This window comes from Schistocerca cancellata, chromosome 6 (genome assembly GCF_023864275.1).
Source record: "Schistocerca cancellata isolate TAMUIC-IGC-003103 chromosome 6, iqSchCanc2.1, whole genome shotgun sequence".
Taxonomy (NCBI): Eukaryota; Metazoa; Arthropoda; class Insecta; order Orthoptera; family Acrididae; genus Schistocerca; species Schistocerca cancellata.
The window spans coordinates 692,683,595-692,702,659 of record NC_064631.1 but is presented as its reverse complement, the minus strand read 5'-3'; the positions used below and the strand labels follow the sequence as shown (position 1 = coordinate 692,702,659).

Below are 19,065 nucleotides of genomic sequence, written 5' to 3'. Positions count from 1 at the left end.
GAGGCACGACGCCTCATACAACGCCTGCCAACGCCGCCACCACCTGACACCGGAGATGCACCTCGTGGAACCTCGTCGACACCGAAGCAGACTGCTTCCCTGGCACATCAGGTTAGTGACTCTCGTGTGCTACCGATCCCCGTTCACGACGGCCCCCAAATGAGTCTGCCAGCCAAGCTGAACGCTATTACGAATGGCACGACTCACAAAATTGTCACGACAGATGGGCCTCCAGTACGCCATAAAGCGCGCCGACTGCCACCACATAAACTACGCCTTGCTAAAGCCGCAGTGGAGGAACTTCTAAGGACAGGCATTGTCCGCCCATCGGACAGTAACTGGTCCTCCCCCATACATTTAGTTCCCAAAAAGGACGGCACTGTGCGCCTGTGCGGCGACTATCGTCGCCTCAACGCACGGACGGTATTAGACAATTACCCGATACCTCACATACAAGACTTTGCGCAAGTACTTAGCGGAGCATGCATCTTCAGTGTCTTGGACTGCCGCAAGGCATATTTACAGATACCAATGGAACAGAGTGACATTCCAAAGACAGCAGTAATCACACCTTTTGGCCTGTACGAATTTTGTTACATGCCTTATGGTCTCAAAAACGCGGCCCAAACTTGGCAGCGTTTTATAGACTCACTTCTTTTTAACTGCACGTATTGCTACGCATACCTCGATGACATACTAATTTTCTCCCCCTCTGACAGGGAACATGAACTCCACCTGGCCACGATACAGGACTTATTGACACGTAACGGAGTCGAGATCAATAATGACAAGTCGCAACTCCGCTGCACCGCTGTCACTTTTCTGGGGTACACAGTCTCCGCGGATGGTATATGCCCCCCGCAGGAGCGGGTTGACTGCATTCGTAAGCTACCTCTCCCAGTGTCGTTTCGCGAATTACGCCGGTTTTTAGGAACTGTCAATTTCTACCGTCGTAACCTGCCGATGGCGGCAGCAATTCAAGCCCCTTTGACTGATGCATTGGCCGGAAAACAAACCTCAGGCAGTCGCCGAGTACCGTGGTCTGACAGCATGGTGAGAGCTTTTGAAGACCTTAAATCAGCGTTAGCACATGGTGTCACTCTCGCCCATCCTTTGCCAGATGCCTGCATCTCGATTACAGCGGATGCAAGTGATTTCGCAATCGGTGCAGTCCTACAACAGCATGTCAATGACAAGACTCAACCGCTCCGTTTCTTTTCCAAAAAATTATCTACAGCCCAACGTAAATGGTCAGCATTCGACAGAGAATTGCTCGCAGTTTACGAAGCTGTAAAATATTTCTGCACAGACATTGAAGGAAGGAATATAACAATCTTCACGGACCACCGCCCCCTCGCGGAGGCTATCCGTAACCCCGCTACTGACCTTCCCCCACGTAGGTTCCGGCAAATGGACTTAATTTGCCAATACACAACAGACATCCGTTACATTCGAGGGTCAGAAAATGTGGTGGCTGATTACCTATCGCGTATCACTGCAATTTCATCCCCCATTAATTTCGATGAGTTGGCCCACTTACAGGACAGTGACACCGAATTGCACAACCTCCGACAGGACCCAGATACTTCCCTTCAGATCGTTTCGTGCAACCTACCGGGCTCGGCGAAGCCACTGTGGTGTGATACTTCCACGGGCACCTCTCGGCCTATTGTCCCCCCTGCGCTACGTCGCCAAGTGTTCAGTAGTTTACATAACCTGGCACACCCTGGTGCTAAGGCTACTACTCGCCTGGTTACAGAACGCTTTGTGTGGCCAGGTGTGAAGAGGGATTGTCGTACTTGGGCCCGTGCTTGTTTACAGTGCCAGCGCAGCAAAGTTGGCAGGCACACACAACCCAGTCTAGGTAAATTCGACATCCCGAAAGGCCGCTTCCGTCATGTACATGTGGATCTCGTGGGACCATTACCCATGTCGGATGGTTTCAGGTACATCCTGTCCGGCATTGATCGCGTTACACGTTGGGTGGAGGCAATCCCCCTGCAGGACATCACAGCAGATTCCGTAGCACGCGCATTTGTATCCTCCTGGATAGCTCGATTTGGCTGTCCTACATCCATCACCACCGACCAGGGAAGACAGTTTGAATCCCTGCTGTTTAACAAACTCTGCGTCCTCTGTGGGGTGGATAGATTCCGCACTACAGCTTACCACCCACAGAGCAATGGACTGGTCGAGCGGTGGCACAGAACGCTGAAAGCGGCACTCATGTGCCACGGTGGTGAGTGGTGCGATGCCCTTCCCTGGGTTATGCTAGGAATACGCACGGCTTACAAGACAGACCTCCAGGCTTCGCTCGCAGAGTTACTGTATGGCGAGACCCTAGTCCTCCCTGCAGAGTTCGTCAACGACGAAGCAATCGCCGACCTGTCCGACCTCCCCATGCTAGTTGAACGGGTCCGGACACACATAGCCGCGATCCGCACGCCTCCTCCACGGCCACATACCCGCCCTCGCGTGTTCAGGCATGTGGCACTGGACTCTTGTGAGTTCGTTATGTTACGGGATGACACGGTCAAACCGGCATTACAACCACCCTACTCTGGCCCACATCGAGTAGTGTCTCGCAGGGACAATACTATGGACATTCTTGTCAGTGGTCGCCAGCAGACAGTTTCCCTCCAACGCGTGAAACCAGCCTGGACGATCGAAGAATCTGTAACACCTCCCCCCGAGTCTAGTGTTCTTTCATCAGATGGTGACGACCCCGACCCCACACAGACCACTCACCCCCCTGCGTCCCACCACGATCGTAATGGCACCGAGCCTACACCCGAGGGCAACTCAGCGGTTGCGTACGATGATATGCTACCCTCGTTCCAAACAGGCAATGCGTGTGACAATCCACAACCTCAGGCTCAAACTCATGTTGCGTGTGACATTACACCGTCCCAAGTGTTGATACCCAATACCTCCACAGAGTGTTCCAAGGTTTCTCCTGAACTACGTTACTTTTCGCCCCCACCCCCCCTAGTGCACCCTACATCCACTGCCGACGAAATTTGCATCGCAATCAACGCCTCTGAGTGCCAACGCGACGAGCTTTCCTTGCAGCTCCACGAGGGATCCATCTTCGTCCTCCGCATAGGGGACACTTCACGTGGGTCCACACCCACGTCACACATCACCATCCTGCGCACAGTCCCTATCCCAAATGGGGTGGATACGGCTGCCATAACCGCAACGTTCAGCACCGACGGGATGCTCAAGATTCGCATCCCTCTCTCCGCCGGTACTGCAACAACATCCCCTGTGCCCGTCCAGTTCACGCGCACAGGTCGACCAGTCCGACCCCCCCACTGGATGGCGGACTACACGAGCGCTAGTCCACCCTGCACAGACAGTATGGACACTTAGCGCACGCTGCTACCAACCAGCGAGCATCCCACAACGCCACTACACAGGAAGACACCCACGTCCGTCCACCAGTGCTCCGCACTCCTGGGGGGGGGGGGGCTCTGTGGCGACAGTCGACTGCCAGTAACTTCACCGGCAAAGCGCAGAGTAAAAGGTCTTTGAGGACTCGAGGTTCTTTGGATGGATTCCTGTCTGCGTCTAGAGAGTGTACACATGTAGTGAAATTGTGCATTGTTTTTCTTGTGTTTCTGGAATAAACGAACCGTAATAAAAGTGCCTTAACGTAATAAGTTGGTATTTTTTGGTGCGTGGACCGTCACTATAGCCATAAAAACCCACAAATTTTTGGCTTACTGATTACCCTCTTGAGCTCAGATTTAACAGATTTTATATCCTGTTCAGTATTAACATTTAACAGAAGGAACTGCATGTCATGGTCTGAGAGGCCATTGACTATTGGTTTTGTAATATAATTTTGTTCATTGGACTTTTCTATAAAGATATTATCAATGGCTGTTTGTGAGCAAGTGGCTATCCTAGTGGGGAACTTTACTGTGGGAATTAAGTTGAATGATAGTGTTACTAACTCAAATAAGTTCTTATTGGGAGAGTCTTTAAGGAAATCTACATTGAAATCACCAGCAACCACTATTTATTACTGACACCAGTGAGCAGAACTGGACTCATGTATGGACGGTGGATTTATTCATACAAATGTCATTTATTCCAGAATATACAAACATTACGAACTTTACAGATTTCACGAACCTTCTAAAATTGACAAATACTAAATAATAAATAATTGCTGTTGGTCTGGTTTGAACTGACAACCTGCAGCATGCCAGTCAGCGTGCTGATCACTGTGTTTCACTTCATGCATCACAGTTCATGGCAGTATTGTCAGCATTAACAAAATAAACTTCATTTTGTCCCAAATCATATGTAGGATCAGAAGCAATCTGTGTAATATATTAACAATAAATTATCCTTAAACGGCTTCATACTATTCCTGCATATGCTGGCTAAATTGAATCAAGTGATCAAGTCAGTTAGCTACTGCTTTTTGGAGGGAAAAAACTGCCTCCTCTTCAGTTATACTAAATAAATGCTGCTCATATTTTATTGGTAGCTTATTAAAGAAAGTAGTTACCTACCCCTTAAAAACTGAGTGCTGTTCACAGTAAATTACTCCTCTTCTTCAAAAATATATCTGCCTGGGTTTCCCAATTTCTTGCTTTACATTACATTACATGAAAACTTGTCTGATATGTTTACACCAGATTATATAACTTCACCCTGAAACTGAGACATGTAGGCAAGTTTTACATGAAAATTGTTTGTAACTGTGTAAATTCAAATACAATTTTTATTGTCTGCAACAAAAATGATTAAATAATAAATGTATTAGGAAAACAGTGTAAGAATGCCAAGACCCTTAAAAAGGCTTCTGCAAGAAGTACGGATATCTGCTTCACACAGTATTCTTACTGCTCATTTCCACTGAATAAACACATTATTTACTTTAGGAGCACTGCCCCAAGAAAAAATTCCATTAGACCATTAATAATCACTTGTGGTGATAGAAAATTTTGGCTTGTTTGAAATCCCATAATACTGAGTCTATGTGAAATTAAGACTTAATTTATGTTGGGTGAATCTCATATAGACCTATTTATCTATCATTTGATTTCAGTCTTGTAAGGCTGCATTTGGACCCCTGACTGATGTGCTTGTACCGTCAGCAAATGTTAGTTTTTTGACCATCCTGTAAAGCTGTTGCAACATCATTTGTGCAGCGTAGGCAGAAGAATGGTCCAGTACCAATCCATCAGTGACCCCACATGTAATTTTCCCCCTTTCTGTGGTTAGTTTCATGCCAGTGACAAAATCAGACAAAGAGAGCCTCTCTGTTCCCTGTCATAAATGTAAGCTTCCAACCATGCAAGAAATGTCATTAATGCCACAAGACTTTAGTCTGCCAAGTAAAAATTTGTACTCCACTCTAAGTCTTTGGTAAGGCTCCAAAATACACCAGACATAATTTTTCTTATTTATTTATACCAAGACTTGATTTTTGATGTCATGTGTTGCTTTGTTGGTGCGTAATCCCTTACAACGGCCAAACTGAGAGGCAATTAACAAGTTTTGCTCAGTTAAATAAGTCTGTATTCCATCATAGACCACTTTCGTGAACACATTTGGTAATTAATGTCATTATTGGAAGTCTGAGGAGGGTCAGTTGTCCATTTAGTAGAAGTTGGTAATTAGAGGTATAACTGCAGCAAATTTTAGTATATCAGGAAGTATGCCCAGAGTCACTGATTGATTACAAAAGTAGCTTACAGGTAATCTTATCAAATTGGCACCAGATTTTAACACACTGTTACAAACATTGGCCATAGCCAAAACAATTATTACTTTTTAGTCACCTGATGAATTTTATAATATCATTACATGTTATATTTTTGAAACTGTCTTTCGGTGGCCCACGCAGTGTCTGCACAAGTAAACCTAATGTATCTGTATTTGGTTTTTTTGTTTAGTTTTTGAAAACAGCCACAAATTGCACTTAGTATTTTTATTAGCTGGTGCAATATCTTATTTTTCTAGGCATTATTTCAAGTGTAACTGTATTTATTCTGGGGCTCTGCCTTTGGATAAATTTACCCTAAAAAGCCTATGGAATTATTTGGGTAGAAAGAATACTGCTTTGGTCAGGCTGGATGCTTTTGATAATTAGCCATGCAAGGAGGCTTCCACCAGAAGTGTTCAGATGCAAACAGTGTCATGTATGATGTGTCCAAGTGACGGGATGAGGCTTCAGACACACCCATGTATCAACGTCCCTCTCCCCTGAATAGTTTTCCAACTTCTCCATTAACATGTCCATAGATCACTTCATCCTAGGGTTATCATATTACCCAAAGAGAGACATGATCTTGACACTATTGTAATAAACATTCTCAGCAATGTGCCTGATGTCACCATCAAATATGTAATTAAGGTTACAATCCAAATTTTTAACTTCACCCTGTACTATCATTTCATGATCTTATTTTCCAATATCCTTCCCCAAAAAGACTAAATCACAGATGAAATTGTAAAAACCTGTACTTGGATTAAAAATATTAATTACCTGATAATCCCTTCCCAAAGAGCTCTGGGCTAGGTCTGATTTTCCTCTCCCATGACTATCACCACCAACAAGACCTTCTTGGTCTTCTTAGAACTTTTCTTCCTAGACTTAGCTAGCACATTATTCCATGTGGTGCCAGACTGCATTTTAATTTTTTCATTTAAGTTACTGGAGACAGACAAACTTAAGTTATCAGACTTGCAGTGTCTCCTGGATCTTTTCGCTTGTTTGGAAGGATTGTTTATAATCTCATTTAGCCCTAACATTGGTATTTAAAGCTTCAGCCCAAATAACTGCTTACTCTTCTTGTGCTACAACCAAAAATTTGCAAGCTTAGCAGCTCTTTTTCCAGCTTTGTGTAGTGATAGTGTCAGTCACTGGATAACAAGGTATTATCGGGATCAGTATGAGACCAGCACTGCTTTTCCTTGCCGTCTCTGATGTGTCTATGGCAGTTTGAATTTTGCTGTCAGTTTTTGCTTAAAGTATTGGTTATATGAATCTGAGATGCCTTCTGCAAATGGAAGATAAGAGACACAAACTCCCTAATGGAAAAGCACAGCTACTAATTAGTGCCCTCAAGATCTTTACATTACTGAACCTTATAAAACAACATATCTAGGAATGAACTAAGCAAGTTCGGACTAGAAATGAACAATAGTGACAAAGACACAAGTGGAAAAGATGATAATAGAGAAGAGGAAGTGAATGTTAGTGTGGGGGCCAGTTATGGGGGATATGTGAGTAGTTGTTAGCTATGGTGATGGTGAGGGAGCGAGTGTCATGATTTACAAGTGATGGTAATGCAGAACACGTGTGTGAATACAACAAGTAATACAGAAATACTTGAGATCAGTGAAGTGTTGTACAAACCACCTCCACATTAGTAGCACACATAATTGTTATTTAGTTTAATTTGAATATATTACTAACTAGTTGTAGTATAACTGACAAGACAGCAGCTTTTTCTCAAAGTAGCAGCTTTCTTTCTAATTTATTTGATTAAATTTAGATGTTTAGAACAATTCTCATTTATTCTTCTTATTTTTAAGTACATGACATGTTTCAATCTACCTGGATCATCTTCAGATCTATTTTCTGTCAGCAGCTCATCATGTCTGTATCAGAACCTCATATGAGCCTACCATGTTTTGCAGTGAATTGCAAAACTCGGTACTCTGATATGAGGTTCTGACACAGACATGACGGATTACTGATGCAGCTACATAGATCTCAAGATGAGCCAGAGAGATTGAAACTTGTCATGTATTTAAGAATGTTCAACTGAGACGGAAGAATAAATGAGAATTGTTTTAAATATCAGTGCAGTTACTGTTATATAGTGACAAATATGTTAGCTGTAATGTACATTTAGATGGTATAAGTGTCAATAGCAGGAAACAATATAATGATACTTCATTATTCATACATTGTAGAAGTTAAGTTCCTTTTATTTCCTTACATTTTGTTAATGTGCACCATAACTCATTCCTCATCCCTGAGGATTCTCCTTCTTTCAACAGCTTCATGGTACATTATTTCTTTATGGAATTTGTTGTCAACAATCAACTGCAGTTTGAAAACAACACTAACATTCATGACTATAATACTAGAAGGTCTTAGTGTTTCCAAACGCTCCCCATTTTCTATGCCTCACCAGCCCTTTTCTTTCACCCTTCTTCATTTCCCTTCAACCCTTCTGCCAGAAGAAGGAGCCAGTGGCTCCAAAAACTTGCAAATTTCAATATCTTTATGAGTATTCTCCTGCTGCTGCTTGGTGAGTAGCTCTTTTATCTATCCATTTACATTATATTTACACAGAGGAGCGTCCACCTGCTTAGCTGGGTGGTAATGTTCTCACCTCCCATGCAAGTGGGCCCAGGTTCAATTCCCAGCCGGGTTAGAGATTTTCTCCACTCGAGGACTGGATGTTGTGTTGTCCTCATCATCATTTCATCCTTGTCTTTGGCACGCAAGTTGCCCAAAGTGGTGTCGACTGAAGTAAGACTTCCACTTGGTGGCCAAACTCCCCTGGATGGGGCCTTCCGGCCAATGATGCCATACACTCATTTGATTTTATTACAGAGAGAAATGAAATATTCACCCATAAAAATCTTTTGCAATTTATCCACCAATGTGAAGAATCTAACAGTAAAACTAATTTCAAATACAAACTAAAATTATATCTGTTTGATTATATGGCAGGTGATATGGAGGGTCATACGGTCAGTACACTGCACTTCCAACCATTGTCAGTCTTCCAACCTTGGAGCCGCCAGTTCTCATTCAAGCAGCTCCCCAATAGTCCTCATGATGTTTAGTGCACTGTATTACAGTCCTCCTACCAAGAAAAAAATGTTCCTTACAGTACAAGAAATTGAACTCGGGTCCTTTGCATGACAGTCAAACATGTTAACCGCTCAGCTACAGAGACAGACTAAGTACTTATCACCATCCTTAAAAAAACTTAGTTTAAGATTTATATGAAAGCCAGTTATGTAAGTAGTCAGCATGTGGCCATGTTTTTCTCTGAGAAAGTGTATTGTAATTGTAAATTAAATGACTTGCTTCACTTTATAGTGAGAGAATCCAATTATAATGTATAGAAAATAAAGAGCTAACTGACTCACAAACACAGTGCATACACCCACACAACTACATTGTCTCAACCAGGAATCACTTTGTGTGTGTGTGTGTGTGTGTGTGTGTGTGTGTGTGTGTGTGTGTGTGTGTGTGTGTGTGTGTTATTTGTTAGTCATTTTGTATTGAGGAAATACATTGTCCAAAGTTTAAAGATGATTTCAGTCATGATTGTATGGTTCTCAATTGCTCAACACCTTAACTCTTTTTGCTCAACACCTTAACAATATAAACAGTGGTTACCTTTGCCCCATCCATTATATATGGTCTTGTTATAGTTTCTCTTCTGTTCTTATATTCCTCATTCTTTCGTGTACATAGTCTTACTTATTTCTTTGATAAAATTTTGTTGTTCAAACCAGACTTCTTGCCCTTACTTTTTTGCAGCTATTTCAGTTCAAAGCCCTACTTACTGACGAGCTCATTGTCTTTTTGGTGTCACTAAATAATTTAGGATTCAGATTCTTGGGAGCTGCCATTGTAAGTTTGTGTCCCATTCCAGTCCTTTGCTTTATATGTCCCTTTAAATGACAAAATTTGTGTAATTTCTTCTTCCTTGTTCTTTTCCTCATCCAGCACAATTCCTTAAAGGATCATTGCTTAAGAAAGTTATTCATTAATAGTTTTAAATGACTATCAACCTCACAAACCTTTCTGATTGTCTTTGTTCTTCCTTTGCTATGCTTCAACATGCTCACTACAATATATACAGCATATTACAACAATTCACTTTTTTGTATATATTTTTATAACATTAAATAGGATACTTATTTTCTTATTCTTACAGACAGAAAAAGAATGGCGGCTTGTATTTTTAATTACAAGTGCAGTCTACATTGTGGGCACCATTCTTTATGGAATATTTGCCTCTGGTGAAACCCAACGCTGGGCAAAGCAAGGCCAAAAATGAAAAGAAAGACAGTATGGAGCATCAATATATAGAAACTCTTCTTATGAAGGTAACTCCTAAAAATGTACCACAAATAGTGAAATAGTAGTAAAATGGTATTTGGTGACAGTTGGCAGTTTCCAAATAATGTACCACCCATTAACAATATCTTCAGAATGATGATGATGTTCATATGTTTGATGTACAGTAAGCACCGATAAGACTATATTACTGTTATTTTTGTAAATTGTGATTTATTTGTCCACAATGCACACCTTCAAATAATTTCTCAAAGTTAAGGTAAAACAAAAAGTTTGACATTGTTTATCACAAATTATTGCAATGCTATTTAGAGTTACAGATGATTTTTATTCAGGTGACTGGTCAGGCTAATAATGAAACATAATCACTCATTAAAAATGAAATACAGTAAATATTATACAAGTTTTAAATACCCTACAGCAGTATCATTTACTGTCAAAACAGTGTACAAATAAGTGTACCATACTGTTCTCTGTCTCAAACTGTATAATTGTCCTCCATGAATTTTTCAGTCAAATAGTAGCACTGGTCCACTAATTGGTTGTACCTCGTTGTCGATGGGACGTTAAACACTAACCACCACCACTACTAATTGGTTGTATAGCAGTCTTTTTTTGGAAACAAATCTGTGTGTTAAATATACACTGATGGAAAAAAATGACATAACAAAGAAGGAGTTGTGCGACATAAATGAAAATTGGTAGCACCCCATGTTTCTAAATCTGAAAGGTGATGTCCATTGAAATTTCATGCCAGTCACTTGAGAGTGGTGCTAGTAATGTCTGTATGAGGATGCAAATCAGGTTTGCTTTAAATACATGCTGATACAACCATGAACATTAGTTTCATTTGAGATTGGACATGGTGAGTTGATGTTAGTCAAGAATGCCTTAAAGGGAACAAAGACACCATTATCAACACCTCACTGAGTTTGAAAGAGGCCATGTAATAGGACTATGAGAAGCTCTATGTTCCTTCTGTGATACTGCAGAAAGGCTTGGCAGGAAGGTAGCCACTCTACATGACTGCTGGCAGCAATGGTCACAAGAATGTATGGTTGCAAGAAGACAAAGCTCCAGACATCCATGTGGCACTACCGAGGCCATTGTGTTTGGTGTACAGCTCTGGCACATCATAAAACATCTGCAGCAGCAATTTGAGTAGCAGCAGCACCACCATGACACAACAAACTGTTACAAATCAGTTATTTCAAGGACACCTCTGAGCAAGACACCCTGTAACATGCATTCCACTGACCATAAACCACCACCATCTGTGACTCTAATGAAAGCTGGTTCTGCCATGGTGCCTGTGATGGCCATGTATTGGTTAGAAGGAGGCCAGTTCAGGGCTTGCGACCAACCTCTCTACATGCGAGACACATTGGACCTACAACTGGACCTATGGTCTGGGATGCAGTTTTGTATGACAGCACTCTCGTGGTTATCCCATGCAGCCTGACTGCAAATCTGTACATCACTCTTGTGATTTGACCTGTTGTGCTGCCATTCATGAACAGCATTACACAGGGTATTTTCCAACAGAAGAACACTCACTCATATGCTAACATTATAACCCTACATGTTCTAAAGAGTGCTTACTTGTTGCTTTAGCCTGCTCAATCACCATATCTCTCTCTCTCAATCGAGCAGATATGGGACATCATAGGACGACAACTCCAGTGTCATCCACAGCCAGCATTAACCGCACCTGTATTGACCTACCAAGTGCCACAGACATGAAACTCCATCCAACAGACGGACATCTGGCACCTGTAAAATACAGTGCATGCATATTTGCTTGCTTAAATTCAACATTCTGGCAATTTCACTGGTAGTTAATGTACCAGCATTTCGCATTTGCAATGGCTTATCTCATGCATACAGTAATCTGTGATCTTGCAATGCTAATCAATTAAATATATTACCTAGACAAATGTATTCCCAAAATTTCGTTATGCTGCATTAATAATTTTTTGTAGCTGCAACTTTTTCCTCATCATTGTATTTCCACCTTTCCCAAATTATTTTATACACCAGGCAACCAAAGCTGTTGAAAGGCAGGATGTCAGGAAGAACTCCGCTTACAACTGGTAAAATTGTTTATTAAAACATGACCGGTTTTGCGGCTCTATACCAAATCATCAGGTAAACATACGTGGAAAAAAGCAAAATGCAGTGGCACCACATTTTGCAGATATTAAAATTAATAAAAGAATGTCTTTTTACCAAGTAGGTTCACCTCATAATGAGGCTTAAAGCTGTGAAACCACTCGTGTTTCAATAAACAAAAATTTTGCCAGCTGTAAGCGGAGTTCTTCCTAACATCATTCCACCGTTCAGTTTATTATAAATTTTTACTCGCATATACTGACGTGCTCAGGCATTAAGTTTTAAATTATGTGCAGGAAATTTGAAATTTTATCTGTGCATCTAAGAGGTTTGTCATCAGGGAACAATTTGGAAATAAGGTGGAAAAGAGCTACAGTGAAAAAATAAATTACTTCTGTAAGGGTTTGAAGAACTTGCAAAATAATGGAAAAACAACTACTCACCTGTATCAGACTGATGTGTGGTGCGTAGAAACGTGTAACAGAAAACAATGTTCACTAGCTTTGACATCTTATCTTTATTCTAGTAAAAGGCACACACATTTACACACACAATCACACAGACACCCAAGTACACAGTGCCACAACCATGGCAACATAGACCAATGATCAGTATCACCGTGACCATGGTAATGTGTGTTTAGGTGTCTCTTGTGTTTTGTGAGTGATCTAAGAGAGCCAGAGCACAAAAGCTAGTGAACAAAGTTTTTTGTTACTTGTTTCTTTGCACCACGCATCAGTCTGATATAGGTAAGTGGTCACCATTCCCTTATTTTGGAATTACTACCAACAGACGCATTTACAAGTTGGAAGAGAAAAAACGACAGTACCTTACTTGTTAACTGGTAGTTTATTCTTCATAGAGTGAAGAGCAGTTGGTTGGGGGAGGTTGGAAAGGAGGGACAGGTCACCGAGATGTCAGGTTGAGAGGAATCCATGTATTGTAATGATGTGGCGAGGCAAAAATAAATGGGGACGTGCTAAAGAGAATATAGGACGCCAACAATAGTACATTGGTAAGCACAGTGCCAATTCCAGTCACAGTAGTGACAAAACAATATGTCCTGGAGTGATAAGAGTCAGCTTATCCTGGCCCTGCTGCTGCTCAGAAGCTACTGGCAACATGAACTAATGCTTGATGTCACTTTAATGGTGCCAACAATTTCTTCAACAGTCTCTGGAAGAATAAAAGAAAGTTTTAATGGACTGGTTGGAATCTAGGCAGCAAGTATACATAACAGCAAAACTCGCAGCACCTTAAAAAGACAGCTGGGTCAGTTATCAAAATATCTCACATAAAATGGAAACAACAACTCGGTAGAGCATTCAGGTGTACTCTGTTAATCAGTCAAGCCAAGAAAACCTGAGAGATCACATCACTTCACTCTATAGGAACGAGATGTTCCACAGTGTACACAAGTTGGATATGCTCCACCAAAAGAAGGTTGACTTCTCAGTATGCTGACCTTCCTAACAAGGCATTGAGATGAATTGAACTCAGCTATAAATAGTGCCATGAGACCAATAATTGTTCACAGTCTGGCTGGAATCCAGGCAGTGTGTACATATAAAAGCAAAATTCACAGGTGCAGTGCCTGAAGGAGATGGCTGAGTCGGTCATCGAAATATTATGCTCTAAATGGAAACAACAACTTGGGAAAACATCCAAAAGCACACTATTAATCAGTCATGCAGATAACCCATTGGTGTGTTTTGAACGAGGGTGGACCTTTTGGAAGCCAGGATAACAGTTCTTACTTGTACATGTTTTGGCAACATAGGGTGTTTCTGCTCACACCACACAAACTACTGTTCACTTACATTATGGAGAAATTACACCAGGGAAGCCTTTTTACAAGCTAGGAAGCAGAGCTGACTTAGTGCAGAAGTGTGCTTCCTGGTACAGGCCATTTGTCATTAGACCCAATGGGAATTCCTAACTTGAGTGCACTATTGTTGAAAGTATGTTTAATTTCAGTAAGCTTGTAATTTTATGCGACAACTGGTGTTTGGGCAGTTTTCCAGAATCATCAGATGATTTTTTATCATGCACAATTAAGCTGTTAACCTTGCTGAAGCTCACCAGTGCACAGTTCAGTCTGAGTTGAGTCAATGTGTAAATTCGTTATCAGGTTAGAATCATGTCTCAACAAAGCAAGTCACAAGGATTCTTTTCAGACTGATTCATTGGCATGTTTGTAGCAGCACAGGCAATAGACAATATCCTTGTTTGCAGTAGCAAACTGTCACAAATTATTGAGTTTAGAAACAGCACCAATAAATTAAATATCAGAAATGTCATCCCTTGACTTTAGCTTCATAAATCAATGAGACCTGCTGCATGATGACTAGCGAAGTATTCCTGTTACATTTTTCTGTTGCCTTTCCAGCTACAGGGACAAAATGAAAATAGATTAAGTGTAGAAACAACCAAAACTGTCCAGAATCACTAGCTCACAGGTAAAACACACTGGTGTATGTTATCCACATATGGCTATATAGTTATTTTTACTGTATTTTATGGTTTTATAGTCAAGATTAGCAAGCATTCTTAGTCTTCAGATTGTGTTTTGAAATGTCCATTGAAACTAAACTTGTCTTCTAGGTGTTTTATTGTGTTGTAATATGTTGGTAAAGAGCTGTGGCAAATTTCTTGCTGCATGCTCTTGTACCCATTGAAAGTCGCCATGTTTATTTGCAGGTACGTTTGCCAATCTCCCCAGTGTCTCTCCAACACCACATCAATGTAGTTAGTAATTAGGGACACTAGAAAGAGTAATATTTGTGTTTGAGTCTCACCTAATTATTGATCAGAGATGGCCACTCATTTATTTCTTCCTTGAATACAACTTTTACCACTGAGTTGTAATATGTAATATTCACAATTATAAGTTCCCCTCACCTTTTTCAAAGCAAGAACAAAATCAGAGTCATTAACATTATATTCAACAATACAGATTATGCAATGATAATGTTCGCCTTTCTTATGCAAGGAGTAATGTCTTTGGTTCCTACACAAAGTACAGTATCTGACACAGTTATTTCCATTAATAAAATGTGATATTACACGGCCCCAGTGAGAAGATTCCTTCAGTAGGTGTGACAGCAGTATGCACAGGGGATGGGATCCTTGTAGATGTTTTCTGTATGATAAAGAGTACAGAGGGAGCTGGCAAATAGTAAAGGAAGGAAGGAGGAAGATTAGAATTTAACATTACATCAATGATGATGATATTAGAGACAGACCACAAGCTCATTTTGAGGAACAACTGGTAAGGAAATCAGCCCTGTCGATTTTAGTGGAACCATCCCAACATTAAGTTAAAATAATCTGAGGAAAGTAGGGAAAAACATCAGATTTTGATGGTCAGGCAGGGGTTTGAACCTCTGTCCTCCTGAATGCAAATACAGTCTGAGGTTGCTTCTCTGATTTCAGATTTGGACTATTAGATTTGCTTTATGGAAAAATGAACAGAAGTATATATCAAAATATTTTAAACAGTAGCTTGCTGCCAAAATAGTATGGATCAGACTTTTTCTCTGTCTGCATTAGGCCCTATATAGTGCTAGCCCATGCATCATTTGTGGTGCCATATTTATTTTATTTTATTTGTTTGAGATACATATTTCATAGATCCAGTATGGTGTGATTACACATGGATGTGGAATGAGTCAAAGAAGATACAATATAGATATCATACAATACAGTACATACTGGTATATTATACGTGGTAAATGAATGATTCGAAACTGGCACAATACAATAATGTGTTGTGTTGTTGTGGTCTTCAGTCCTGAGACTGGTTTGATGCAGCTCTCCATGCTCCTGTGCAAGTTTCTTCATCTCCCAGTACCTACTGCAACCTACATCCTTCTGAATCTGCTTAGTGTATTCATCTCTTGGTCTCCCTCTACGATTTTTACCCTCCACGCTGCCCTCCAATGCTAAATTTGTGATTCCTTGATGCCTCAGAACATGTCCTACCAACCGGTCTCTTCTTCTCGTCAAGTTGTGCCACAGACTCCTCTTCTCCCCAATTCTATTCAATACGTCCTCATTAGTTATGTGGTCTACCCATCTAATCTTCAGCATTCTTCTGTAGCACCACATTTCGAAAGCTTCTATTCTCTTCCTGTCCAAACTATTTATCGTCCATGTTTCACTTCCATACATGGCTACACTCTACACAATAGAGATAATAAAAAACACAATACAAAAATACAATGGTGATAAAAAACAATACAGATATAATGACAAAGGAAATAATCTGAACTCCTACTCAAATTATTTATCTCTGCTGAAGAATTCATCTAAAGAGTAGAAACATTTTTCCAGTAGGAATTCCTTTAGCTTTTTTTTTAATAACGTTTTCTTTTCTTTTAGATACTTTATATTACTTGGGAGTGCATTAAAGATTTTTTTACTTGTGTACTTTACCCCTTTGTACCAGAGACAGATTTTTCCATTCACAGTGCATATCTCCTTTCTGTCTTGTGTTGTAATGATGGTATGCCTCATTTGTTTCATATTCAGAGGAACTGAGAAATGTGAAAGCCGTGAGTGAGAGGAGATATTGTGAGGTAGTGGTTAATATACCTAACAGTTTAAAAAGATTGTGACATGAGGTTCTTGGAGGAACACTACATATAATTCGGACTACTTTTTCTGGCTTACAAAAGTTTTTTTGAAAGTGGTGAGTTGCCCCAAAAGATTATTTCGTAGCACATTACTGAATGAAAGTAGCAAAAATATGCAGACTTTGATCCATTGATGTCTCCAATTTTGGAGATTATTCGGATGGCAAATATTGCTGAGCTAAGCTTTTTTAGTGTTTGCTGTATGTGGAATTTCCAGTTGAGCTGGTTATCTATGTGAACGCCTAGGAACTTTGTGCATAGAACGCTCTGTAACTGTTGGCTCTCATGTACAATGTTAATCTCTTCTGGGCTTATGTAACTGGATTGGAACTGCATATAATTTGTTTTACTGAGGTTTATTGCTAGAGAATATGCTGTGAACCAGTTCAGAGCATTTGCAAATGCTTGGTTGGCATTTAACTCTACATCAGTGGAGGTTTTGCTGGCTGACATTATACTTGTGTCATCTGATAACATTGTGATATTGCTAGCACTGTTTGAGGACAGGGGTAGGTCATTAATATATATAATAAATAAGAGGGGACCCTTGTGGAACTCCATGATGTACTGTTCCCCAGTCAGACTCTACCTCTCCTACTTGTAGATTGTTAACAGCTAATACTATTTTTTGTTGTCTGTCTTCTAGATATGATCTAAGCCAGTTACCCATTTGTCCATGGATTCCATATTGGGCTGCTTTTCCTAAAAGTATTCTGTAATCGACGCAGTCAAAAGCCTTAGTCAGGTCACACAATATGCCAACGGGTACTTTTTTCTTGTCAAGACATTCTAAAACGTTATTTGTAAGTGCATAAATTGCTTCAGTTGTAGATATACCTGATCTGAAACCAAAATGCTGTTTATTAATTAGTGCAAATTTTTCAAGGTGATTGACAATCCTGATGTATATTAATTTTTCAAAGACTTTATAAAATGCTGTTACAAAAGAGATAGGATGATAGTTGGAAACATCTGCGGGATCACCTTTTTTGTAGAGTGGCTTCACTGTAACATACTTCATTTCGTCATGGAAGATACCGTGATTTAGAGAGGCACTGAATATATGAGCTAGAACTTTACAGAGTTGATTGCAGATGGCTTTTAGCAGTTTGCTGGAAATATTGTCTACACATGATGAATTCTTACTTTTTAGAGAAACTATGGTTTTTCTTACTTCTTGCACTGTTATGGGGGCCATACCTATCATGTCTATAGAGTTAGAGAAATGTTCTTTCAGAGTTTTTATTGCCTTTTCTGAAGAGCCTTTGCATGCTGTTTTCTCAGCAACACTTAAAAAGTGCTCATTAAAGATTTTAGCTACAATATCTTGATTCTGAGCTAGCTTACCTTCATTGTTAAGAGCAATATTTTGAGTCTTGTTGGGGTAATTTTCACCAGTCTCATTTCGTATCACTTCCCATATACTTTTGATTTTATTTGTGGAGTTATTAATTTTTGAGCACAGATGCATACTTTTTCATTTCTTAATGACTATGTTCAATATTTTACAGTATTTTTATAGTTATTTAAAAGGTTAGGGTCATCTGATTTTTTTGAGGCAATGTACAACTCTCTCTTTCTTTTGCATGAAATCCTAATTCCAGTGGTAATCCAAGGCTTCCAGCATCCACACTTTGGCACTTGGGCACTGCACAGCTCTGTCTAGTCTGAGGGCACCCCTGCAACATACCAGCCTGGCAGCGTCAGTGGGATAGGACAGCAATTCCTCTGCACTGACAGGTTCAGAAGTAGCACCAATATTTACTGCAGCCTGTAACAAGTTTATGAGTCCTCTTGCCCTAAATGCTTTGAATGACTGCCAGCCTAGAGGATAGAATTTAAGAAAAGCCCTCTCAATTCTTTCTTTCATTTCAGGTGATATCATGGGGCACATGTAAGTCAGAAAAAGGCAGTTATTGCATATTATAAGATTTTTATCTTTGTTCCTTGAAGGCAGCAGAAAATATCACCTTACATTGTATTGCTTCTTTCTGTCCTACTTGGTGTATGTAGAAAAAGTTCAGTATCAATCTGCACACAATAATGGTGATTGTCGGAACAAATGGCAGTTCCAAGTGGTCGGTAATGACTGAGGACTTGTAGGAGTCCAAAACACAGCAAGGTCATTGTAAGTGTAAAAGATCAGTCCAGAGTGAACACCTGAGACAGAAGTCTGAAACACATGTAATAGATGGAAAAATGTATCAAATGGCTTGGTCTGAAGGATTCCAGAGA

General features: G+C 40.4%; 1 protein-coding gene across 1 annotated transcript in view; it reads left to right on the top strand.

The window, feature by feature from the left end:
* Positions 1 to 19,065, top strand: part of LOC126088480 (sialin-like) — a 281,989-nt gene that overhangs the window by 258,370 nt on the left and 4,554 nt on the right. Inside the window, exon 10 of the mRNA XM_049906622.1 lies at positions 9,939 to 10,110. Within this exon, the coding sequence (XP_049762579.1) occupies positions 9,939 to 10,061 (123 nt within the window). The 3' untranslated portion in view covers positions 10,062 to 10,110. The remainder of the gene's footprint in view (positions 1 to 9,938; positions 10,111 to 19,065) is intronic.